Consider the following 22,690-nt stretch of genomic DNA (forward strand, 5'->3'; position numbering starts at 1 on the left):
TCAAGATCTTACTGCTGGCTCTGGTGTATTTATTGATGGTTTTGGCATTTTGGTAATTAAAAATCAAAATATGTTTTAGACATGCTTACAATATTGAACAGTGTTGGAACGAGCATGAGTCAGGTTGTAGGATCTTCTGAAGATTTTCAGTTGTTAAAGATTTATCTTCTATGTAGAAACTATATGTGAGAATTTAGAACTACTCTGTTTAGTTCTTTTTCTGAATTTTCTTGCTCTGGTCTTTTGGACAGCCATGAACTTTTGTACTGGTTTTCAGAAGGGGTAACTTGTCAATTCATAGATGGGTTTGGTTTGACTTGATGTTAATAATCTTCTGCTGTGTTCTTATTTCCTTAGAGCAATATCTTTTTTTATTTGCTCCAATTCATACAATGTGGTATCTTGACTGAAGCAAATAAGGGTTTTTTTGAGTGTGTTTTACATGATAATATTAGATGAAATGCTGAGTTGCTTGTCTTCTGTAAAGACTGTCTTAAGCGTATGGTTTTGCATGGTGAGGTGCTTGTAATTTTTCAAGTGCAAGAGAGTGTAGAGTGTGTGTGTTGCAGTTTTTGGTCTTCCTTATTTCTTCTGCCACACAAGCAATTTTTAAAACATCAATCAAAATGAAAGTGATAGGTCAGGGTTTTTTTCGATTATTTTTAGTTTGGTTGTTCGGCATGTGTAAATGTATCTATACAGAATGTATACACACGTACACAGTTCCTGCTGTTAGAATTTTCCTAATGCCACGTGGTTGTTGTTTTCCTTTTCTAAATCAAATTGCTTATCTGTAATTCAGTCTAGTTAACTTTAATAACAGCATTTACTTCAATGCCAGTGTGTTTTGTTTGAATACTACAAAAGATGGAACTGTTTTCTTAATTTCCTCTTAAGTCTCTGGGACTAGGTAAGTATGTTCAGTTATAAAATGACCATGGTCGGTAACAGGCATCTGTTTCCAAAATGACTGTTTACATGCATGTATTTATGTAGTTCTTCAAAAATTGGCTCTGTGGTCCAGCAGGGACTTCTGGAAAGTGATGTGCAGCATGTCTGAGAAAAATATAACTCTGAATTCTTGAGGTGATACTACTGCTCTTTAATTATGTTCTGCAATAACACTTGTTGGTATTTTGTAGTATTTAGAAATGGGGAACCTGCTTTACTAGGGGTTTTATAAACAGAGTTTATATGAATGGGAAGTAGCAGATGCTACCTGACCTGACTGGACATGGATATCACTAGTCCCTTAGTACATGTAGATTTCCAAGAAAGTAGTGCTTTTTTTTTTTTTTTTTAAATGGAATGCTGGAAAAATGTTTTCATAAAACAAATGCTGGGGAAAAATTGTATGGAAGTTGGATGAAAGTCAAACATAGCCTTTCATTAGCTTTTGTTTAATTTTTTGGAAAACTTACTTTCATCAGAAATGACAGCTACTCAATAGTCTGTGGGATGGAGGAACAGAAAATGTAATGTTAGTATACTCTGCTTTGTTTTGTGGCAGGTTTTTATGACGTGACAAAAATACTGCTTGCCCTTGTTTCCTGTAGAGATTAAGTTAATTGGTCCAAGCTCAGCCTTGCTCCCTTGTAAGGACAGGCAGGAGAGGTTTTGACAGGATTCCATGGTAGTGGCAATGTTCCAGACAGCCCTGGCTCTCTTTCCTCTTGGGCTAAGATTTGTTTTCTCCCCTCTTCTACATCCAAAATAAAATCATGCCTTTGGAGGACATTCATCAGTCTACTGCATCCTGTTTCGGGGGAGGGCTGCTTTTCCCAAGTTCTGAAGTGTTATGTAGAAGAATAATACTAGGGAAGAGTTGATGTATTCTTCCATACCATTGTAGCTGGAAAAGTTGCTGAAAAGTTGGTTTTCAGCTATTTCTTAGCATTTTAGTATTTTTCATTCATGTGATAGCAGTATATAAACTTGGTGAAAATACCCAGTGTTCTAAACGTTGAATACCACTGTTTTACAAAGTTCTGCTGTTGGTGTCTCATGCTTGAGCAACTGTATTGGAAAGGTTGGGGCATAGTTTGTTTCTTGGTATATGAAGTCAGTGGCTTTAGTTTTCCTCAATCTTGATTCTCAAGGCTTGAAAGGAACATACGAAAACTCAACTGAATGTCCCTAAACAAATTGGCAAACCTAATAAATCACATGGTATCTGGGTCCTTTCAAAATCAAATGTGTTTGATCCTACTAATGAATTTATAGTACTTCCTCTCTTCCTCTAGTCCTGAAATACTGTACTTGAAAATCCCAGGTAATCTGACTTGTATTGTTGCAATGTTACATCTGATAAAATCCTGTCTGATTGTCATGTAGGAAACTTGCAATTGGAAAAAGCAACCCTGAATTTCCATGGATAGCTTTGGTTCTGTTCTGTCATTTCAGTACTTGAACATGGAACCATGTTTTCATGTAGGTTTTTGATTTTGTGGTTATACCTCCCTTTTTTTACATGCAGTCCAAAACATTTCAGATTTTAGTCATGACTGTACTGTGGTGTCAGAAGGTTACTATTAGTGGCTTGAAAATATGCTTAAACATCCAATATTAATTAAAAATTGTTTTACTGAGGGCATTATTTGTACATGTTATCATTTTTTCTTCAGGTAGATTTGAAAGAGAGCATGTTTTTTTATCCACGTTTTTTATTTTGATTGCTTGAAGGTAGTGAATAAAAGCATGTTGTTGTAGGTCAGTTTATAGATTTAATGCACTGGATTCTGGAATCTGGAAGCAATTTGTTAGCAGAAGTGCTTTGTTCTGTATTAGCAGTGCAAATCCCTGAAAAATGTGAAAAACTTGCTGTTTTGTTCCTGTTAGTAACAAAATCCTTTCAATCCTGAAGAATCTTAGTACTTGGCGGTAGAAGTAACTTGTCTATATTTAAGATAATTCTCATGGAATTTTTATTACTTTTTTTTTTTAAAGCATTACTTTAAAGTCATTCTTGTGACTATATTCATCATGGAAAAAAGAATAAATACATAAAAGCATTGGTTTTATGTATACATAAATCATCTGTTTTATTGAAAGTGAAGGGGTTTTTTTGATCAATACATGAAAAAGAAGTCCATGGGCTTTGCTAGGGTTTGCTTTATGAAACTGCATAATGATGCACAAATTCTTAAGTAGTGTTCCATTCTTGTTTAGTTGCATATTTCAAATTTCTGTTTGACATGTGATTGCTTGTGATGGAATGTTTATTACAGAAATGTCCCTAGATCTCTGACAGGAGATTGCGCAATCGGAGAAGCTTCTCACAGTTGATAACTCTGCTTGAGTTGAGTTGTGCTCAACTTCCCCCTTTTTTTTTCTCTTTTTTTTTTCTTTTTTTTTCCCTGCAGGCTGTGGGTTGCATGTGACAGTAAAGAAAGACATATAGCTTTACAGATTACTATTTCAGTTTCTATAGAGTGTTTTTAGTATAATTCTTTCATAATCTTTTTTGGAGTTCTGTCATGGCTATTCATCTCTAACTGAAAAAGTGTTTTGACTTGTTCTAGAGTTTTAGGGAAGAATTTCCCTTTTGGTGGGGGATAGGGGAGATTTTGTGCAGTGTTTCCAGGCTGCTGGAAAAATTAAGATGTTCTCACTCTTTCTTGGAAAGCTATTAAATTAATTGTCTGCCCTCTGTTTAAAAAATTAAGTACTTTTTTTGCCTTTCAGTTTGTCTAGCCTCTGTCTCCAGTCACTGTGTTCTTTTTTGTGGACTAGATGGTATTACTAGTAGTAGAGGGGTTTTTTTTCCTTTGATACAGCTTTTTGGAGAGTCTTTTCTAAAGCATAGTTATTGAACTAATATAATCTGAAGAGACTGAGTTGTCAAGGCTAAAGATAAAACAATCAAAAGGCAAGTTCTATACTTTACTGTTTATAGTTAACACAGAATTTTGTTTGCAGCGAACTTAATCCAGGTCAGGTGACAAGAGGTACTATATGGCTGATGAGGTATTGTTGCTTTACAGAAGAATTAGTTACCTTTCCACAAACTTACCATATTGCAGGCTTAGTTGGTAATGTGTTTTGGTTTGTGGGGGTTTTTTTTTGGTTTTTTTTTTCTTTTCATAGCAGAGATAACACTTTTCAGACAAAGGTATAGTGGGGCAGCTAGAGGCAGCAGTTTAAGCTATTGATGGGAGAATTTACTTTACTTTTACCTTAATGTGTTAAACTAAGAAATCTAAAGTTGTTTTGCATATTAAACAGCTTTTACAAGGGCTAGTGCACTTTTTTTTTATGTTCTTTGTAAGAACATATTATGTTTCTTCTTAAGAATGTGTTGGTATCTTGCTGATTCCCATTTTGTCCGACTGACTGAAGCTTACTTCCTGAAGTCTGGCTTCATGGATACCTGCCTGGAAAAAATCTGAGCAGCAGACAGCAATTTCACAAGCAACAGATGTGGAGGGGGTTCTGTTTCCTTTGCTAAATACTGCTATTTCTTAATGGGGTTGTGCAGTTGCTTTCCTTTCATTGAAGTCTTTACCTGAATCCTTGCAGGCTGCTGCCCAGAGAAGCCTAAGACTTTCGAGCTGGGACTGGAACAGTTTCTCTTTATTCTTTCATATCTCTGATTTGACTGTCTTCTATACCATTTCATCGAAGGGAAATTATGTACCAGTATTTGGATCTGTAGTGTTAATTTTTATCCATCTTACTTTTGCTTTCTAGTGAGTGTTACTTAGATGTTGACTCCCATTGGTCTGAATTGGTAGTTATAAGTGTGTGTGTTTAAAGTGAAGCATTAGAACTTCTAAACCAGAAGTGGTAGATCTGTATGTGCTGCCTGTGGAAGAATCTGTCCTCCTGGAATAACCAAGAAGGCTGTGGGGACCTCAAAGGAACTTTTGCTGATGTAATTTACAAGTGAGATGGGGCTTTTAAAAATTTTATGGTTTTATTTATTTACTTAAGTAGTTACTTTACATTTTGGGTGGAGGAACAGGGCTTGCCTTGTGTTTTTGGTGAATATGATAACTTTAAGCATTTGGAAGGATGTGAGGCCGCTTTTTTCCCCCGTGAGGTATTTGTGCGGATAGTGTTACCCTGATGTGTGTCAGGTTGGCTGCTCATCTCGGGTTGCAGTTGTTACAGTAGCTGGGAACGCTAGACCTTTGAGGCACTTCCTAATGCCAAGTGCTGGTCACTGTGGAATGCTGCTTCCATGGTGATAAAAATCAGTCAGTTCTTTAACCACCAGTACTCTCTCTTCTTTTAATGCTGTTTAAATATATATATGCTTTAAATATGCTTGTGTTCAGCACATTTAAAACAGTTTTATTGAAAAGGGCAGTTTTAAGAAGCTGGACTTACGTTTTATTTAATCCTAGCATGAGACTAATATGACTTGATAAATCATTTAAACCTAAAGTACACCATCTATTTTCTTATTTTCTACACGTTAAAATACCAAAAATCTATGTAGCCCTCCAGATAGTTATACAACTGTTTTTGTCTTTTTATGTAAGGTATTCTATTGATAGCAAAATGTGCCACATTTGGTATAGAAGCTTTGTAGTTTGTAAGACTTGCCCATAGAGCATATAAACCCACACAAGTGAACCTTTTTTAAGGAAAATAAGGTGCAAATATCCAGAGACCTCACTTGCTGCGAAATAAAATAATACAATTTCGCTTAAGAGGCGTCAGCTTTTGCTGCTGTTACACATCTGCCTGAACTATCTTCAATGTCTGTTGTACCTGTTTCTAAATAAATTTTACTGAATTATAGTTTTGATGACATTTTGGTCCATATTCATCTTCCTTGAAGATACTGCTCTCTCATCTGATAGTTGTTCTTAAAGATGTAATATTAAATGGAATTAATTCTTGTGCTAAATTCAAATTATAAACCACTGATGTAATAAATTGGAATTTGGATGTAAAGACTATTAACCACAGTGAAATACCCTAGTGTAGTGAAATTAGTGTTGTATTATAGTGTTAGAAATTTGAGTTTTGAGGGGAAGAAAAACCCTGCTGAAATGTGTTGTCTGGAAGGCATCATCAGACAATGTGAACTTTCTGTAATTTTAGGCATAAAATAGTGCCTTGAACAGATGTCATTCAGAACAGATCTATGGATGTAAGGTTCTTGCATCTAGTCAGTGGACAGAGAGGGGCTCTGGTGTGAAGGAGCTATGATTTGCCCTCAGTTTTATTGGAAGCCTGAGGCTGTAGGTTCTCCGAATTATATGTGTACTAGAAACTGACAGTACTCTTGCATGCTTCCTGTATATGAGCTAATTTCACAGATTTGCACTGCATTTTATTTTATTTTATTTTATGAGATGTTTCAGGTGGTAAGATTCATTGCTGCAGTGGAAAAACAGTAACACCCAGAAAAACTAAATGGCTGTGACAGAGTGTTACTGCTTTTATATATACCCGTCTGTAGATTTGCATCTGAGGCTTCCATCAGTGCTAATATGGATGTTAACAATATTGAGAGTTCTGTTGTCTCTGGTGTTAGTGACAGTTGTATTTTGGTACATATGTGTGTATGTATCAATATATATTGAGATGTCAGTATTAATTCATAATTTACTGAGTCATGTAGTAGGTGTACACTCTAGGAATTTGTCAGTAAAAATGTTGAACAGTTGGTGTTTGGACAGAATGCAAGAACACGTACTTCTATATGTAACTACACAGAATGTGATATGGGTGAAGTCTGCAGCTACACATGGAATAACTCCTTAAAAAGGCTGTAATGAAAGCCATAATCCATACTGATTTCAATAATCCTGACTTGAGGTTTCAAGATCTCCTTATTGAGATTTTAAATATTTACTGAGTTAAACTTTTAGCTTTTTACTGAGTTTTAAAAAAAAAAAAGTATTTCTTAAAAGCTATGTATTTAAACTAAATTTGCAAAAGCTTTTTATGAGTATTGCAAGATATTAAAAAGTAATGAGTTCTATAGAATTGTATCAGGCTGGTGAGAAGAATGGATGAGGAATCAAGTGCCTTGTACTCAGGCTCTTATGTCATTTTGTGTGCTTTGCCTAGTGTAACAATGTAATGAAAGTTCTGAAGTGTCATAACTCTGGCTACAGTGATTTGTCTGCTTTGAAGATGAACTACTACCTTGCAGTTTTCTGTTCTCTGGACAACAAAATAAATGAGCATGATTAACTTAAAACTAGGTAGAGAGATCTTCTGTGTACTTGATTAGGTAAATGTAGGTAGCACTGTTGTCATTGGCCTGCAAGTTGGCTTTCGGTGTTCTTGCCTGAACCTAGTGAGTTGTATAGATCTATTTAGAACTTGTTTCTCAGGTAAACTTAAACTTGCTCATTTCATTTTTTTAAAAAAAGAAGTATTAATGTTGGGCACCAGAGGGAAATCCTGTGTGTGTGTTTTTCCTTGCTAATGAAATAGCAGGAGGGTACTCCCCAAAACAGTTAAGTATCAAAGGAGGAGTCAAAGATTTTCTCTTGGTTCAGTCAGTAATATCAGAAGTCTGTCCTTGTCACAAAGGAGTAATGGCTGCTGTGGTCTTACTTGGAGGGCAAAAAACATGAATCATGCAAAGCTAAGCCTTGTAACGAGGCCATCTTGATTATCACTTGCTCCACTAGTAAGGGCTTAAAGGATATTTTTGATAGGATAATTCACTGCAGGAACTACCTTTACGTAAACCAAAAGCATAGCTTGGTGTTGTACATGAAATGGGATTGTTTAGATTGGAAGGGACCTCTGCTCAAACAGGGTCAGCTAGAGCAGGTTGCTCAGGACCATGTCCAGTCAGGTTTTGAATATCTTCACAGATGGAGACAGCTTCTCTGGGCAACCTGTATTTGACCACCTTCAGAGTAAACAAAAAGTGTTTTCTTGTGTTCAGATGGAATTTCATACTTTTGATTTGTGTCCATTGCCTCTTGTCTAGACACTATTGATAAGAGTCTGGCTCCATCTTCTTAATTCCCTCCCATTTTATACGTATGTGTAAGATTCCCCCCTTGAGCCTTCTCTTCCACAGGCAGAACAGTCCCAGCTCCCTCAGCCTCATAGTATAAGAGATGCTCCAGTGCCTTAATCATCTCTGTGGCCCTTTGCTGAACTTGTTCTAGTATTCCCACGTCTCTCTTGTACTGGAAAGGCCAGAACTGGACACAGCACTGCAGGTGTGGCCTCACGAGTGCTGAGTAGAGGGGATCATCTCCCCTGACCTGCTGGCAATACTCTGCCTAATACAGCTGAAGATGCTGTTGGCTGCCTTTGCTGTGAGAGCACCTTGCTGGCTCATGTAACTTTGCTGTCCACCAGGACTCAAGGTCCTTCTTGGCAGAGCTGCTTTCCAGCTCGTCAGCCCTGCACCCCTGCCCCTCCTGCAGCATGTACTCTGCTGGGGCTGTTGCTCCTCAGGTGCAGGACTTGACATTTTCTTTTTGTGGAAATTCGTGAGATTCTGCTCTGCCAGTTTCTCCAGCCTCTGCAGGTTCCTCTGACAATTTAAAGATCTGGTAATTCAAAAAATTCATGCATATTTGAAAATAGGATATAAAACCTAGCTTCTCACTTGTAACACTTAAATAGGCTCTCTCAGTATTGATAGTTGACCACAGAGATCACTTATGTATGACAGGGTGTTATCACAAATCATGATGAACACATGCAAATCAAGATCAGTGGGTTTGTTGATTTAAAGTATGGAGGGTTTAGTACTATAGAAATAATTAGGAAAATAGCCCCAATACAAGGAACTAAAATACGGACAGTTAGAGTTGTAGATCTTAAGACTTTGGTCTCTACAAAAAAGGGAAAGTAGCAAAGACTTTAAGCTTGGAAATGTGTGCAAAGTAAAAAATTCAAAATTTAAAGATGCTATAACTGTACCCTGATGATGTAGATCATATACTATGTTTTTTACTTGTTTTCACTTACGAATCCTGAGATAACATGCTTTGCTGAATTGAAGTTGCTTGATGGAGTGTATTTTGAAATATCCTAACGGTAAATTTCACTATAAAATTGCATTAATATTAATCCATACATCTAAGTAAAACCAGAATTACATAATTGTAGTGAGTTTTTGAGGTTAAGAAATGTAGTTACAGAGTGAGGCAGTCCAGTATAGTTATGGTGGGACTGGCATTTTGATGCATTAAAGCTTTGGAAATAGGTATAGACCAAAATGTGGGGGGAAATTCCATTAATATGGGAGTGCTTAAGTCAGACTGAAGAAAAGCAGTGCATTTCAGAGGAATCTAAGGAAAAGTAGTTAGTAACAGCCTGAGAAATTCAATGTTAATAGATCATGTAGTTAATATATATATTAATGATAACTTTTAAGTTATTGCATTCTACATTTTTAGAAAAAATGAAGGGGAAGTAAAAGAAAAGGCTGTTGCAGAAATCTTTCTGCATGTTTCTTCTTAAAGCTTAGGGGAGTTTCCATAATGGGATCCTTCTTTACAGCATTCATGCTGAAGCATCTCTCTCAAACTAAACCAGTACTAGAAAAGTTTCCTGGACAAAATAACACAGTAGGATTGCTGAGACACTGAAGTTGCTTGATATTTACCCATCTTTTTTGTACCTGATTGTGTCTCATTAAGGCATGTAAGTGTATGAATAACCGTAGTGTTTATTTACATTAGCGCTTAAAACTGTTTTGAAAACAGTAGTAAGAAAGATGGTAAATATATAGGGGTTTTATTATTTTTTTGTATTGAAGAAAAAAAAATCTTCACATTAATGCAGAAGCCCCCAGACCAGTAGCAGAACAAGTGAGCCCATAGGTGTTGTGATGGGGAAGAGCTAATGCATGTATTGTGAAGAAAGTCACGCTTTGCGTGGAGTTCATTGAAGTAATTGCTGAGTATGAGGATAACAAAAGGCTTTTGAGGAGGCTCTTCATTTAAGCTTTTTATCAGAACTAAGCTGCTTTAGGCTAGTCTTGTTTTCTGGTGAATGAATGAAGTGGGAGATGGTGTTCAGTTTATTCAAAACAGATCAGTAATGGAGTTTAACAGGTCTGTGCTATATCGCTATCATAAGTGATCTGAAATGGTGCTTTGTGATTAATGGAGTAGTAAAAATTCAAGCTATAGCAAATCACAGAAGAGATTAATATTTGTTGGTGCCTGGGTGATCAAAAGTGGCAAGAGAAATTCAGCATTGATGAATGTTGAGTGCATGCACAGGAGAAAAACCTCTCATTTTGATGTACTTTTGTTGTTGAATGTTGAACTAGCTTTGATTTATAGTACCTGGTTTTGTGAAATAATCAGTTTAGTAAACAGTGACTATAAAAATTAATCAGATATTTCAGTTAAAAACTTTAATTAAGAACAGAACAGGAAATACTGTACTGCATTGTATACTTAGAGTGTGCTCATAAATTAAATACTACTTGCAGTTTCCTCCCTGATTGAAAAAGTAGATAGTAGAAATAAAAAAGCACTGGAGGGTGGTGGTGGGAATTGGAATAGCAATTGAAATAGAATAGCTTTCATACAAGGATAATTGGAAGAGAGATGACCCAGAGAGAAATGATGAAAGTGTGTAAAACTGTCTTGTGGCAGGTGGGTAAAGAATAATTTTTCCTTTTGTGACTGAAGAATGGCAAGCTCAAAATCAATTATGTTTTCACACAGTCTGTAGGTGGTGGATTTCATATCTAAATGATGCTGTAAATGCAAGAGGCTAAGTAGAGAAAATGTTTAGAGAAAATCACTGATGAAAATTCTGGCTAGAGCTATTAACTATGACGGTGCCATTGCTGGCTCACAAATACACCAGAGCAGTGCTACCATATGCTGGACTTGTTCCTATGCTTTTTCCTAGACACCCTTATTGTCAGCTCCAGAGCAGTATATGTGTCCAGTCTGACCTTTGATTTTACTCCATATATCTGTTCTTTTGAAACTTGAAGTGTGGTGTAGTAATGAATGCAATGAAACCAACCAAATATGTGGAAATGTTGGTTTCATAGGGAAGAACTCTCTGCACATTGTAATGGCTTCCTAGTATGCCTCTTTTTAATTTCAGGTTAAAATGTGGTATTTTTAAAGATTATGAAACTATTTATGATTTCATTAAATGACTGTGATACAGAAAAGACTCTTACCAGACCAAGAAACTGTTTGAGTGAAGGACATCAGAAAGGAAGTGTTTTCCCCTGTTCTTTTTTAATCACCTCTGAAACACTGTTACTGTGCAAGTTGTACATTTGCTTTTACAAACCAATTTATTTTAGTAGTCTAATTTAACTGTTAACATAAAAGGAAATAGTCTGTGTAGATCTCAAAGCTAAACAGGAAAATTGCTCTGTAATGACAGAGTAAGGTAGAAGTTAGCATTAGCTGAAAACACCTCTAAGCTACAATATGTTTCTAAGAAGTATGGGATGTGGTGTATTTAGTGAAGATACATACTAAAAATATATTGAACCCATCCAAGTGGGGAAAAAATCCATTGTAAAAATGATGCTTTCTTATTTTAATAAAGTGTGTTAAACTATTGGCTGTATGGTTGGTTGCCTATTATAATGACATCTTAGTATCCTTCAAGAGGAGGTGGCTGTGGCTTCTATAGGTCTTGAAGGAAAGATGTTGCTTCCTTTCATTATTAGGAAGAAAGTCAGATGGCGTATTGAAAGATTGAGCAAGGTGGAAACAAGAAAGCTAAGAGATGAGTTACCTTTGCAGCCATCAACAATAATGATCTGTCTCCTTCCATTTGGCTTTTACCCTTTTTTCTCCTAGCCATTATTGCTAAAACTTGGTCGTGTATTCCCATCTCTGTGACCTGCAACTTTTTCACTGGCATTGCCTTCTTGCTGTTGAGCTTGCGTGCTTTTCCTCCCCGTTTGTTCACCAGCGATACTACTATAAATAGCAATGCTTCTGTGTTTCCCTTTGTACAGGGAGAGCTTGTAGCATTCACAGATTCTTCTGGTTTAGCTAATATAAGTGAAATAAAAAGGCTATTCCATGTTTTGTGTTCTACAGTAGGTATCCCAAATATTTTACTTACTTTATTCACAATTCTCTAAAATTACCTTAAGCTTAGCTGAAAAAAATTATGATTTGGAGAGTTAAGGATTTACAAGGCTCTTAATTACTGTAGGAACACCACCCCACCCCTACTTTTTTTTTAGTTAAAAGTTTTGAACGAGGCTAGTTTATTCTCTGGATGCTGTAGCAAAGGGGAGCTGATTATTTTTCAATAAAAATTTATTTTTCAAAAAAAAGAACTTTTTAAATAAGCAGCTCTTGCCAGGCGGCTTCCTTATATGTTTGCATGATTTTGAAGTGGGATTTGAAATGAATGCAAGATCAATAGCTTGAATCTGTATTTCAAAGGGTTTTTTTTGTTAAGTGTTTTACTTGAAAGAGTTCACATCTAAGGTGAATGGTTTCTCTGTTGAATTTACCTAAGAATTAAAATTCTTTAGTGGATTTCCTGGACATTTACTATGTATCTTTGGAAAAGGTATCTTTCAGTTGGTTACAGGGTACTTTTTAGTAAGTTGCACTTACCCTCCATAGCTTTATTTCTGCATCTGTCTTGAGTCCTAATTGTTGTTGGCCTCTTGCTCTCTGACTTACATTGCTGACCCATTAAATGTTTTTTTCATTGACATTTCCTTTTCTTTTTCATCATCAGTGTGAGTCCATAAAGATGATCCTTTAATACACTCAAGGTGAAAACCTGACTTTATTTAAGTATTGTGAAAATACAGTGTTGTTTTTCTTTATTCTTACCATTGTCATTGTAACATTTCTTAGTTTAAACTAAGCCACTGTATGGAGAGGTAACTTAAAACATGAATGTTTTTTTATGAAGTTAACAAATTTAAAAACATCCACCCTTTAAAGTAGTTCTGATAATCCCTGTAGTTTTATCTCCTTACACGTTTTCCAATTCTAGCATGATTTTACTGCTTGTTCTAGTTGTATCTGAAGTAAATGATTTCTGTCTCAGATGTTTCAAAAGTGAGGACTGCAAGTCTATAAATGATTTTTATTTTGATAGCATTTGATTTTTTTAGATCTTAAAATCCCCTATAGACTGAGGGGGGAAAATAGGTTTGAATTAAAAATTGAGGGATTAAAGACTAATTTTTTGATCTAGATCAAGTTTATTCTCCAATATGTTTTCCTGGAAAATAAGCTTTCAAAAAGCTTTTTTTTTTTTACTCTAGCTTTTCTGCAGGCATACTTACTTGATGGATGTAATGCTCAAAGACTGATGGTTCAGCTTTCAATCCTGTATTACATAATTTTATAAAAGCTGAAAACAGTCAGATGCTGTCTAATCGGATCAGAACTGATGAGATCAAAGATATGTCTGGTCTAATACCTCACTCTCCACAGGTCAATAACAGATACCATAGACATACAGGTACGGAATGGACAAGTAAATAGCATTACTTCCCTTGCAAGCTTTGTTGACATCCATCAATGTGTATTTTATGACCTTCCTTTCTATTTTTGCAGTTGTCACTTAAATATTACCTAGTGGAGAGACTCCCTAATGCTATTTGATTCTTTGTGATATAATTCCCTAGAATACTAGATTATTTTTCATTAGATACCGTATCTGTGGGTTTCAACTGAAGTATCTGCTTTGGGGATACTTTGGGGATAGTTTTCTCTGAGAAGAATGAATCCACTGAAGAATCCTGTATACCTGTTGTAAAATTTAGATTTAAACTTTAAGTCAGGAATTCTATGGCACTTAGACAACGACAGGTTTAAGGTCTTGTTTTGTTGTGGTTGTGTTTTTCTGTTGGTTTTTTGGTGGCTTTTATTTTGCTTTGGTTTTGTTCATAGGGATGTTTTCCATGGTAGTAATGCCAGATGGGGTTGTGGCTGTTCATTCCTAGAATGACCAATACCTTGTTCATGAAAATTCTGCCTGAATTCAGTGAATGAAATGTGGGGGTTAAGTTGCCGTCATTGTGCTATTTGCCAGTTGCCACTTAATGTTCAAGTCCCTACTGTGTGATACATTGTGACTTTTTAACATTATTGAATTTTATTAGAACTGCTATTTGCTCTTATTTGCAAAACCTTTTTTTTATGTGCATTTGGAGCTAATTAAGGTAATTAATAATTCATGTTTGTTTTGGGATGGACAGAAATGTGGAAGTGGAGGAGTAACAGCTGTTTCGTGTAACTGCTAACTGAACCATTAAATGTGAATGATTACATTTGTGTGGAAAATTGATAAGGACAACTGTTTTTATCTTGTCTCTTCAATTAACAGCATGTGTAATAATTTTTCAAACACCTAATTTTGCTTGTTGGGGCGGTTTGTCTGTTTTTTTTTTTCAGGATGGATTAGATGCTTTGGTATATGACTTGGATTTTCCTGCCTTAAGAAAAAACAAAAACATTGATAACTTCTTAAACAGGTGTAAGTATTTAATGTTTCAGTTACTAAGTAACAAAAGACTATAAATACCAGGAAAAATAAAAAAAGAAATGTGGTTCTAGCTTTTTGAAAGGTGACTGGGGTTCTGGGATGCATTACGTGTTTGGGTGCAAGTTGCTTTAAGAGCCTGATTATTTATTTATTTCCCAGTGAGAACTGACAGCTGTCTATACAAATCTGATCCCAACAATTGAATGTCCAAGTTTTTTGTCCTTGTAAATGGCATTGTTTTCAGTGGCACAAAGCCTTCTAAGAGAAAGGCTTGTTATCTTTGTTCTTGGCAACCCTCTGGATTCTCATAACTTGCTTTGTAATTTCATGTACTATTATATCATAAGCAATTAACAGTAAAATGACATAACATTTATACAGTGTCAAGAAATCATATTTAAAATTTGTTCATTGACAGACTGGAGCATGCGTTTTGTAGACTGTTTAGCACAAAAGGTCTTTTTTCATTATCCCATGAAATCATTATACTAATTTACTTGTGCATGCAGCTGATGTGTCTGCAGAATTCTCTGTATTTACTCTATATTTTTCCACTACCAGATTCCTGCACATTTTACTCTGTAATAACATTTTAAATTAATAAAGTTGTTATTTTTTTTTTAAAGTCATAGTTCCATAATATTCATAATAATACAAAAAACCCCAAACCCAAAAAAGACATTTAAGAGTTAAGTCTTTTGTAAAGACTGCCAAACTGACAAATTCTGGAAATCATGGCAGAGACATTTGCTGATTTGAGACTACTTATTCTACCTGTGGGCTGAATGGGCTAGCCTTGAAATTAAACTAATGTTACTAGATTTTTACAGGCTTAAGCATCTCAATTAAATGTTGCAATAAATGGTTTTTGTGGCAAATGTAATTTAACTAAAATAACTTTTGTCTTTGCTTCATTGAAATGTACGGTTTTGTTTCTTTCTAAGGTGTTTTCAAATAGTTTACTTTATGCAGCTGTAAGCAATGATAGTTTTGTTTTATATTATTCCCCATTTGTGGTAATATATAAGTCTACTGAATCTAGTTGATGGCTCACTTGCATGTAAGCCATTTGCTGAAAGGCCTGAGTTCAAATGTTCAGTTTAACTTTTCACAGTTCAAAAGATATTTGATATTGTACACTGTGTTACATGCACATTTTGTATACTGTTATTTACAGAGGTGGTGTGATGAAACTCTTGGAGGAAAGAGAAGTTGTGTCAGGCAAAGGAAATACTCATTGCAACAGATAATTTTAGTGTAACTTTTATGAATAGTGAAATCATTAGTGAGTCTCAAGAGAGCTTCACTTTTGCCATTGGGACTGAGTAAAGGAAAAGAAAACTTGAGTTTACAGTCTGATAACAAAATGTCTTGTAGGTATAAATTGCATACTGTGTAAGATATGACATGAAGTAATACAAGGGCAAGAAACAGCACATTATTTCACTTGAAACTGCCTTTAGAATACTAATCTTGCTGTGTTTGCTGAAATACGAAAGCAAGCTGTGGTTGTGTGACTAGTGGCCTTAGAAGGAGCTGTGAAGTCTAGTTTGTCTCAGAATTCTATTTAAAAAAAAAAAAAAAAAGACATATAGGAACATTTTCATCTTTATTTTAGTTCTAATAGAAAACTGTTGAAAATATCTTTTTGTAGTATTAACTGTCCAGACAGCTTGCACCACTATTCTAGAACTTTAAAATAAACTTCCAGATTACAAATAAAATGGGAGTTTCCTTCCTTTATGTTATAGACTGATTGTTCTGTATGCCACTCATCCCCTCTTATTTATTGTGGTTTACATTGTATATTTGTGGAGCTTCCAAAACCTGCTTCTACTGCCTAAGGTTGTGAGGGTTATTTTCACAAATGTAGAACCTTATTAATTTTCTACCGTATTGAATTAAAAGAATAAAGAAATCACTGGTTGGGAGCCCACTTTGCGACAGGGACTCTGTTTATGTCAAGCCAGTGTCCAAGCTTACAATCAGGCCCCAGGGTAAGCTGCAGAATGCGGTCTTTTTCCACGGGAGCTACCCTGCCTGTCCCTGCCTGTTCATACAGTGGAAGCTGGCTGGGCCCCCCACTGTTAGTGGGAGATAAGGAGCTGCCTGTTTAAATACATTGCAGCCTAATAAACCTTGTTTAACAAATCATAGAATATGGAGGTAAGATTTCCAATGCTGCTGTTACTGTAACATATCGTCTGAAGATAATTGAGAGTTTGTATGTCTCAAGCAGTAAATTGCAATTTGCAACTGCTCACGAGCCCAGTTTACACTATTTAAAAATCCTTAGCTTAGATTGCTTTTCAGATGCTTTTTCCTTAATTCTGTTTTGGCCATAGGTGAGGCTTATGACTGAAAACCATTTAAAATGCTCATATTGTGCTAGCTTTCTTTTGCACGAATGTGAGAATTTTTCATCCAGAAGTGGTGGATCTCCTGTTGTGAGATTACTAGGCAGTAAGTTAACAATAAGTAGAAAATTGGTGTCATGATAATTGCTGCATTTTAGTTCCATGCAGCCTAACTCATCCTCCACTATAGGTCAGTTTTTACCAGGCCAATAAAGCAATGCATTATTTTTTTAAATTCCTGAATATTGTGGTCCTTGTGTGAAATAATTTGTCAGAATTTACAATTTTAATATAACGTATTGAAATCAGCTAGTGGTATGCTGCATTGTAAAGGGATGGCTTTACATTAGACAGTAATGCCACAGAGTATTTATTCAAAGCTATGTTTGTTCCTGTTGTGGTAATAGTCTTACTCAATTTTAATTGTACATATGCTGCTCTTGTTTTAGATAACAGCCAGTGTAGGTAGAAATCTAATGGTTATTTTCTGTCATCTGCCTGATCACTTTTTTAAAATATGAGCTTTAAAAATGACATTTCTCCTTCTTTCTCTTGCCCTGTCCTTACTTCTTTCTAGACTTTGCTTTTAGGCCTAGAATACTATTTATGAAAATAAAATATTGTTGCATAATTAATTTTATTAGAAGCATGTCTGGTTTAGAAGATGTTCCTTGCTTTTAGAAATACTGAAGCATGAAGCTTTTCCATGTAATCCCATGCCAATGTTGACCCACATGGATTAAAATAGCTTGTTTTAATCTTTGACCAAATTTGGAATTAGAATATCTGCCCATTGGGAGTCTGTAAATTATTGTAGTTTGTAGAGTGACGGGTTTATATAAATAATTGCAACGTTTCCCACTGCATGTTTTAAATTAAAATCTACTTTTTGAGTATTAGAAGTAATAAAAGTACAGAAAATGGAAAGCGAATTTTTTTAAAAAAATATTTTCTTAAAGTGTCTTATGTGTGTAACTTATGATATTTTTTCGGATGTGATGGATATTTATCCAGAAATAATAATTTTGTACCAATCAGTTTACAAGCAAGATCTTTCTGGATATGAAATTTCTGTAGGATTTTTTTGCAGGTAATTATTTTTAAAGAAATTACCGAATTAAGATCTCTGGTAATTTGATTGTACAGTAGAGTCATTGCATTATGTTTATGTGAGGTTTTGGTTACTATGGTAATGAGAACGAAGTCATACATTCTGCACAGAGGTTTCTAATAGGAAGGTAGATTCAAAAGGAAGTCTGCTCTTCAAGCAGCACATCTTCTAAAAATTATGAAAAATTGAAATGACATGAATGGCTTTAATTAAATTCATTATATATGAAATGTGAATTTTGTTTTATGTAGATAAAGACACGGTAAATAAAATGAGAGATCTGCGTATGAAAGCTGAAGATTATGAAGTAGTGAAGGTGATCGGTAGAGGGGCATTTGGGGAGGTTCAGTTGGTAAGTTATGTTTCTGTTTGTACATTTGAATGTATTCTGTAGTATTTGCTCATGCAGCTGTTGCTGAATACAGTGTTCAGAAGATGCAGTCTTGTAATATTAAAACCTTTAGCTCAGTGAAATTTTGGTTCTTTTTATCTCATGGAAATGTGTTTTGAGAATGTCGTATTTCAGTACTCTCAAAGCGCATAAGTAGTTGTTTTGCATTGTAGTAGTGCTTCTCTATTAAAATAATCAAGAAAATTAGCCTTTGCCACCGTATACATGGACAATTGAACAAATCTTCAGGACTAGAAGAATTTCTGCCAGGTCAGGGTCTACACCAGATTTTTGTGGACATAGTTCTCACAGATGAGAGATGTCGTATGTTGTTTGAGATAGATTAGCAACAAGGCTTGTTCATGCTTCATGAAATTGAGAACTGGTGGGAGAAACTGGAAATACAGCAGCAAGTATACATGTCTGCTAATGAACTCTGGAAAATGCTTGTAGTTTTAACTTTATAGTATTTAACAGGTGCCAATATTTGTCCTTTTAAAGACACATACCTACAAATTACGAAGCGACTGTTATGCCTATGGACTTTTATGTTAAATAGTTCTAGCAAGTATTTTAAGAGCAATGCATATATTGTCAGATAATGGAATGTAATTATTCTGTAGACCTACAGTATATAATTTTTTACAATAATGTGAAGAGTCTTATAAAACTTGTTAAGCAGTGAGGCAGGGAAAGTAATATATGCAGTGGTATTCTTCATATGTTAATGTAGCAAGCTAAATCTGTCCTGTGTGTCACATTTGTCGTCATAGGTAAGGCATAAATCCTCAAGGAGAGTGTATGCTATGAAGCTTCTCAGCAAATTTGAGATGATAAAAAGATCAGATTCTGCATTCTTCTGGGAAGAAAGGGACATTATGGCTTTTGCTAATAGTCCCTGGGTTGTTCAGGTATAGTGATACTCTTTTAAAAATACTGTCATTGTAGAATAGTTTTATTACAACACTGCACGACTGGGAATTACATGTTTTCATTTTTAGCTTTTCAAAGTCCCTTTTTGTTTGTATTGGTCTGGTAGGGAAATAGGTTATTAACATTAAGAATGCTGTACACAACAAATAGCAGATATTACACACTTCAAAATTGTATATTTTTATAACATTTCCAAGATAAGCTATTCTGTTTATTATTAAAACTCTTTGCCAGATATATATTGATGAGCTGGCCTTACAGTAATTCTTTGAAGTATCCAGCATACTGGAAAGTTATTCTTAAGGCAAAGCTGCTGTATGTCCTAATTTTTGTGTGTATATTTGGCTGCAAATTACACCTGCTCAGGTTGTTTTTTTCCTTATTTCAGTCTTATCACTGACAATTTTCTGGGGGGCATTGCTGCCTTTGAAGTTAAAAGAGCGTGCCTGAAGCAGTCAACATGCATTGTGTGTGCACATGTTAACTTGTTAATTTAAAATGTTCTTGCCCTTAACCATGTAAATTCTTTTGTTAGATTAGAATTAAAAAAATGATTCAAGATTTACTTAGGTCAAATAGATAACTACATTTCAATCTGTCTGTGAGTGATTGTCCAGAATAGTGCTTTCATGATTTTCAAAATGTTTTAAGTTACAAAACTTAAATCTGCTTGTACTACCCATGTTGAACAGAGCATTGACAACTGTAAGGGAAATATTTTTACTTAATTAAAATTTAAGCTCACTTTCTATACAATAAATACAGAATAATAAATATTTAATAATAACACAGATAGAATTGGGAAGATATTCACAGTACAGTAGTTTCATGTTTATGTATTTGCCAACTATTGTCCCAGGGAATAAGGAAGCATTTTGTCTTCTCATGCAATGAGCATTCTTTGAAATGATCTCAAAATTTATTGCACCAAAGTCACTGAAATTTGACTGTAACCAGGACTCTTCTACTTCCCTTGTAATATAAAGGGACTGAAGATGTGGCTGAAATTTACTCTGGAGATTAGTTCCTTTTTAGGAGTTCTGTTGTTTGATACAAAGTTGCTGGAGTAATTGTAGCAATTCTCTTACTCTGTGAAACAGTTTGCTCAGAAATTCCTTTAATTTCCAACAAGCAAAAGATTAAAGGTAACTGGAACTTGGCTTTTGTTTATTTCTTTTTTAGTTATTTTACGCATTCCAAGATGACCGTTACCTTTACATGGTGATGGAATACATGCCTGGTGGGGACCTTGTAAATCTAATGAGCAACTACGATGTTCCAGAGAAATGGGCAAGATTTTATACTGCTGAAGTTGTACTTGCATTAGATGCAATTCACTCAATGGGTTTTATACACAGGTAAAAAAGAAAAAAGTGTTGTTACATAGTGTTTTATTCCTGGTGCTGCTAGGATGACTTCAGTTAATTGTTTAGGCAGTTCTAAAATTTATGATGTTACTGCTTCATTATTATGTCATAATTATTCCATCTGACAACTTCAAAGGTTCTTGCCATCAGAAACTACAAGTCTGAGGTGATACAGTCAAAGTAAAGGTTTTCAGCAGGCTGATGTTCTTCTGTTTGGGGAATAATAAAATTGTCCCACTTTACCAAGCTCTCTTGAGCTGAAGTGGTATCAACGTATTCACCCCAAAATGGTTCTTCTGAACAGAAAAACATGATTTAGGAATTTGATCGCGGTAGTATCCACTGTTAGGAATTGCTAATTCTTTGTTCTGCGTTTGAAGTCTCAGTAACCCATTAAGCAAGAATTTGTGAACGATATGAGGAAAATCTCCCAGCCATATGTTTTCTTGTGAGGGGCAAGATGGAAAATTGGGGTGTAGAGCAAAGGGATTTGGCTTAGTTTCATATTATGTGCTTGCCCTAAACTGAAATGTAGTCACTTGGATAGGTTGAGAAGTTTTCTTTTTGATATTTGAACTTTCATCTGTTGTTAGTTATTAATTGCATTACCTAGGAACAAAAGAATAATTTTTTCAACAGAAAATGCAGGAAAAGTTAGTAAGACATAATATATAAATCCTCAATTTGTAACTCAGCCAGAAGATCCATGTTAACACATAAGCTTTTGCGAAACTACTAATCTATTGCTCGAGTAGAATATAGAGCATCATTAATTATGTAGCTACGCTACATGTAATGGATAAATTATCTGGCTGAATGAACCATTTGTACATGTATTTTGCAAGCTTTAGGAAGCAGGCATTCGAAATTGCCAGCAGCACAGTGATTTTTTTTCCTGAATATTTAGATTATTTTGACACCAGCAGATTTTTTGGAATTTGTTTTCCACTGGAGTTAGTCTGTTAATATCTGAGGAATCAAAGGAGATTGGTGAAGATGTGGGCCCACTGCTTAATGCATCAGGGACCTATTGACAAAGGACATGGAAACAGCAGAGGCTGCCATCGTTGTTGATAAGGTCTGCTTTCAGGCCTCTTGGGTTCCTGTGCCTAGTGGCAGAGCTTGGGAGAGTGAAGTATTACCGTGGCAGAGGAAGATCAAGGTGAGTTCCAGTCATGCAAACTGGACATACACATGTCCAAGGCACCAGGTGGGATATACCGAGCGTCATGAGGGAACTAGCCAGTACCCTTATGATATCGCTCTCTTGTCACCTTTGAATGGTTGCAGCAATTGGGAGATTCCTGGTGGCTGGAAAGAAGCAAATGTCACACCCATCTTGCCCCAGGAAGGGCAAGGTGGGGAGGATCAGGGGAAGTGCAGGCTGACTAGCCTAAGGGCAGTCTTTGGGAATCTTACTGAGTAAATTCTCAGGAAACCTTTTCCAAGCATGTGAATGGGAAGGTGATTGGGAACAGCCTGCATGGATTTACAAAGGGTGAAGTGTGCCTTGCCAGCCCTGTTGCCTTCTGTGATGATATGATGGGCTCCACTGATGAGGTGAGAGCAATGTCTGTTGTTTGTCTTGACTTTAGCAAGGTTTTTGACCTTCCAAATTGGAAAGATACAGTTTGAATAGGTAGAACAATGTCCAGCCAACTGTCAGCTACCAGCAGTTCCTCAGAGGGCTGATACCCATGTCAGCACTATGTTTTCATTCACGACATGAACAGTGTTCAGGCGAGACAGCATCAGTCGTCAGCTGCCCAGCAGGACTTTATAGAAGAGCCAGACTTGAAGGTGCACACCGAAAAGATGAAGGTCAATGGATGACACTAGTTGCAGCAAAGGAATGTCTAGCTATTAATTAGGAAATATTTTTTCACTATTGAGGGCAATCAGACAGTGGAGGAGAGTTCTAGAGAGGTTGTGGAGTCTCCATCCTTGAAAGAAATTCAAAACTTGACTGGATTTGACCCTGAGGAACCTATTATAACTTTGAAGTTGACTCAAACTTTGTTAGCTGTACTTTGATAAGGCATTTAATGAGAGATCTTACAAAAATTCCTCCCAACCAAAATTATTCTGTGAGTATAATGATACATTTCCACTGCACTTCATTTGACAGTTA

The 22,690-nt window shown here is 35.7% G+C and overlaps 1 protein-coding gene across 1 annotated transcript in view; it reads left to right on the forward strand.

The window, feature by feature from the left end:
- ROCK1 (Rho associated coiled-coil containing protein kinase 1) overlaps positions 1–22,690 on the forward strand; it is a 93,063-nt gene that overhangs the window by 18,022 nt on the left and 52,351 nt on the right. Inside the window, exons 2-5 of the mRNA XM_005446182.4 lie at positions 14,310–14,391; positions 18,120–18,220; positions 19,033–19,170; positions 20,375–20,550. Coding sequence (XP_005446239.2) covers positions 14,310–14,391; positions 18,120–18,220; positions 19,033–19,170; positions 20,375–20,550 — 497 coding nt within the window. The remainder of the gene's footprint in view (positions 1–14,309; positions 14,392–18,119; positions 18,221–19,032; positions 19,171–20,374; positions 20,551–22,690) is intronic.

Source organism: Falco cherrug, chromosome 3 (genome assembly GCF_023634085.1).
Source record: "Falco cherrug isolate bFalChe1 chromosome 3, bFalChe1.pri, whole genome shotgun sequence".
In the NCBI taxonomy this organism is placed as follows: Eukaryota; Metazoa; Chordata; class Aves; order Falconiformes; family Falconidae; genus Falco; species Falco cherrug.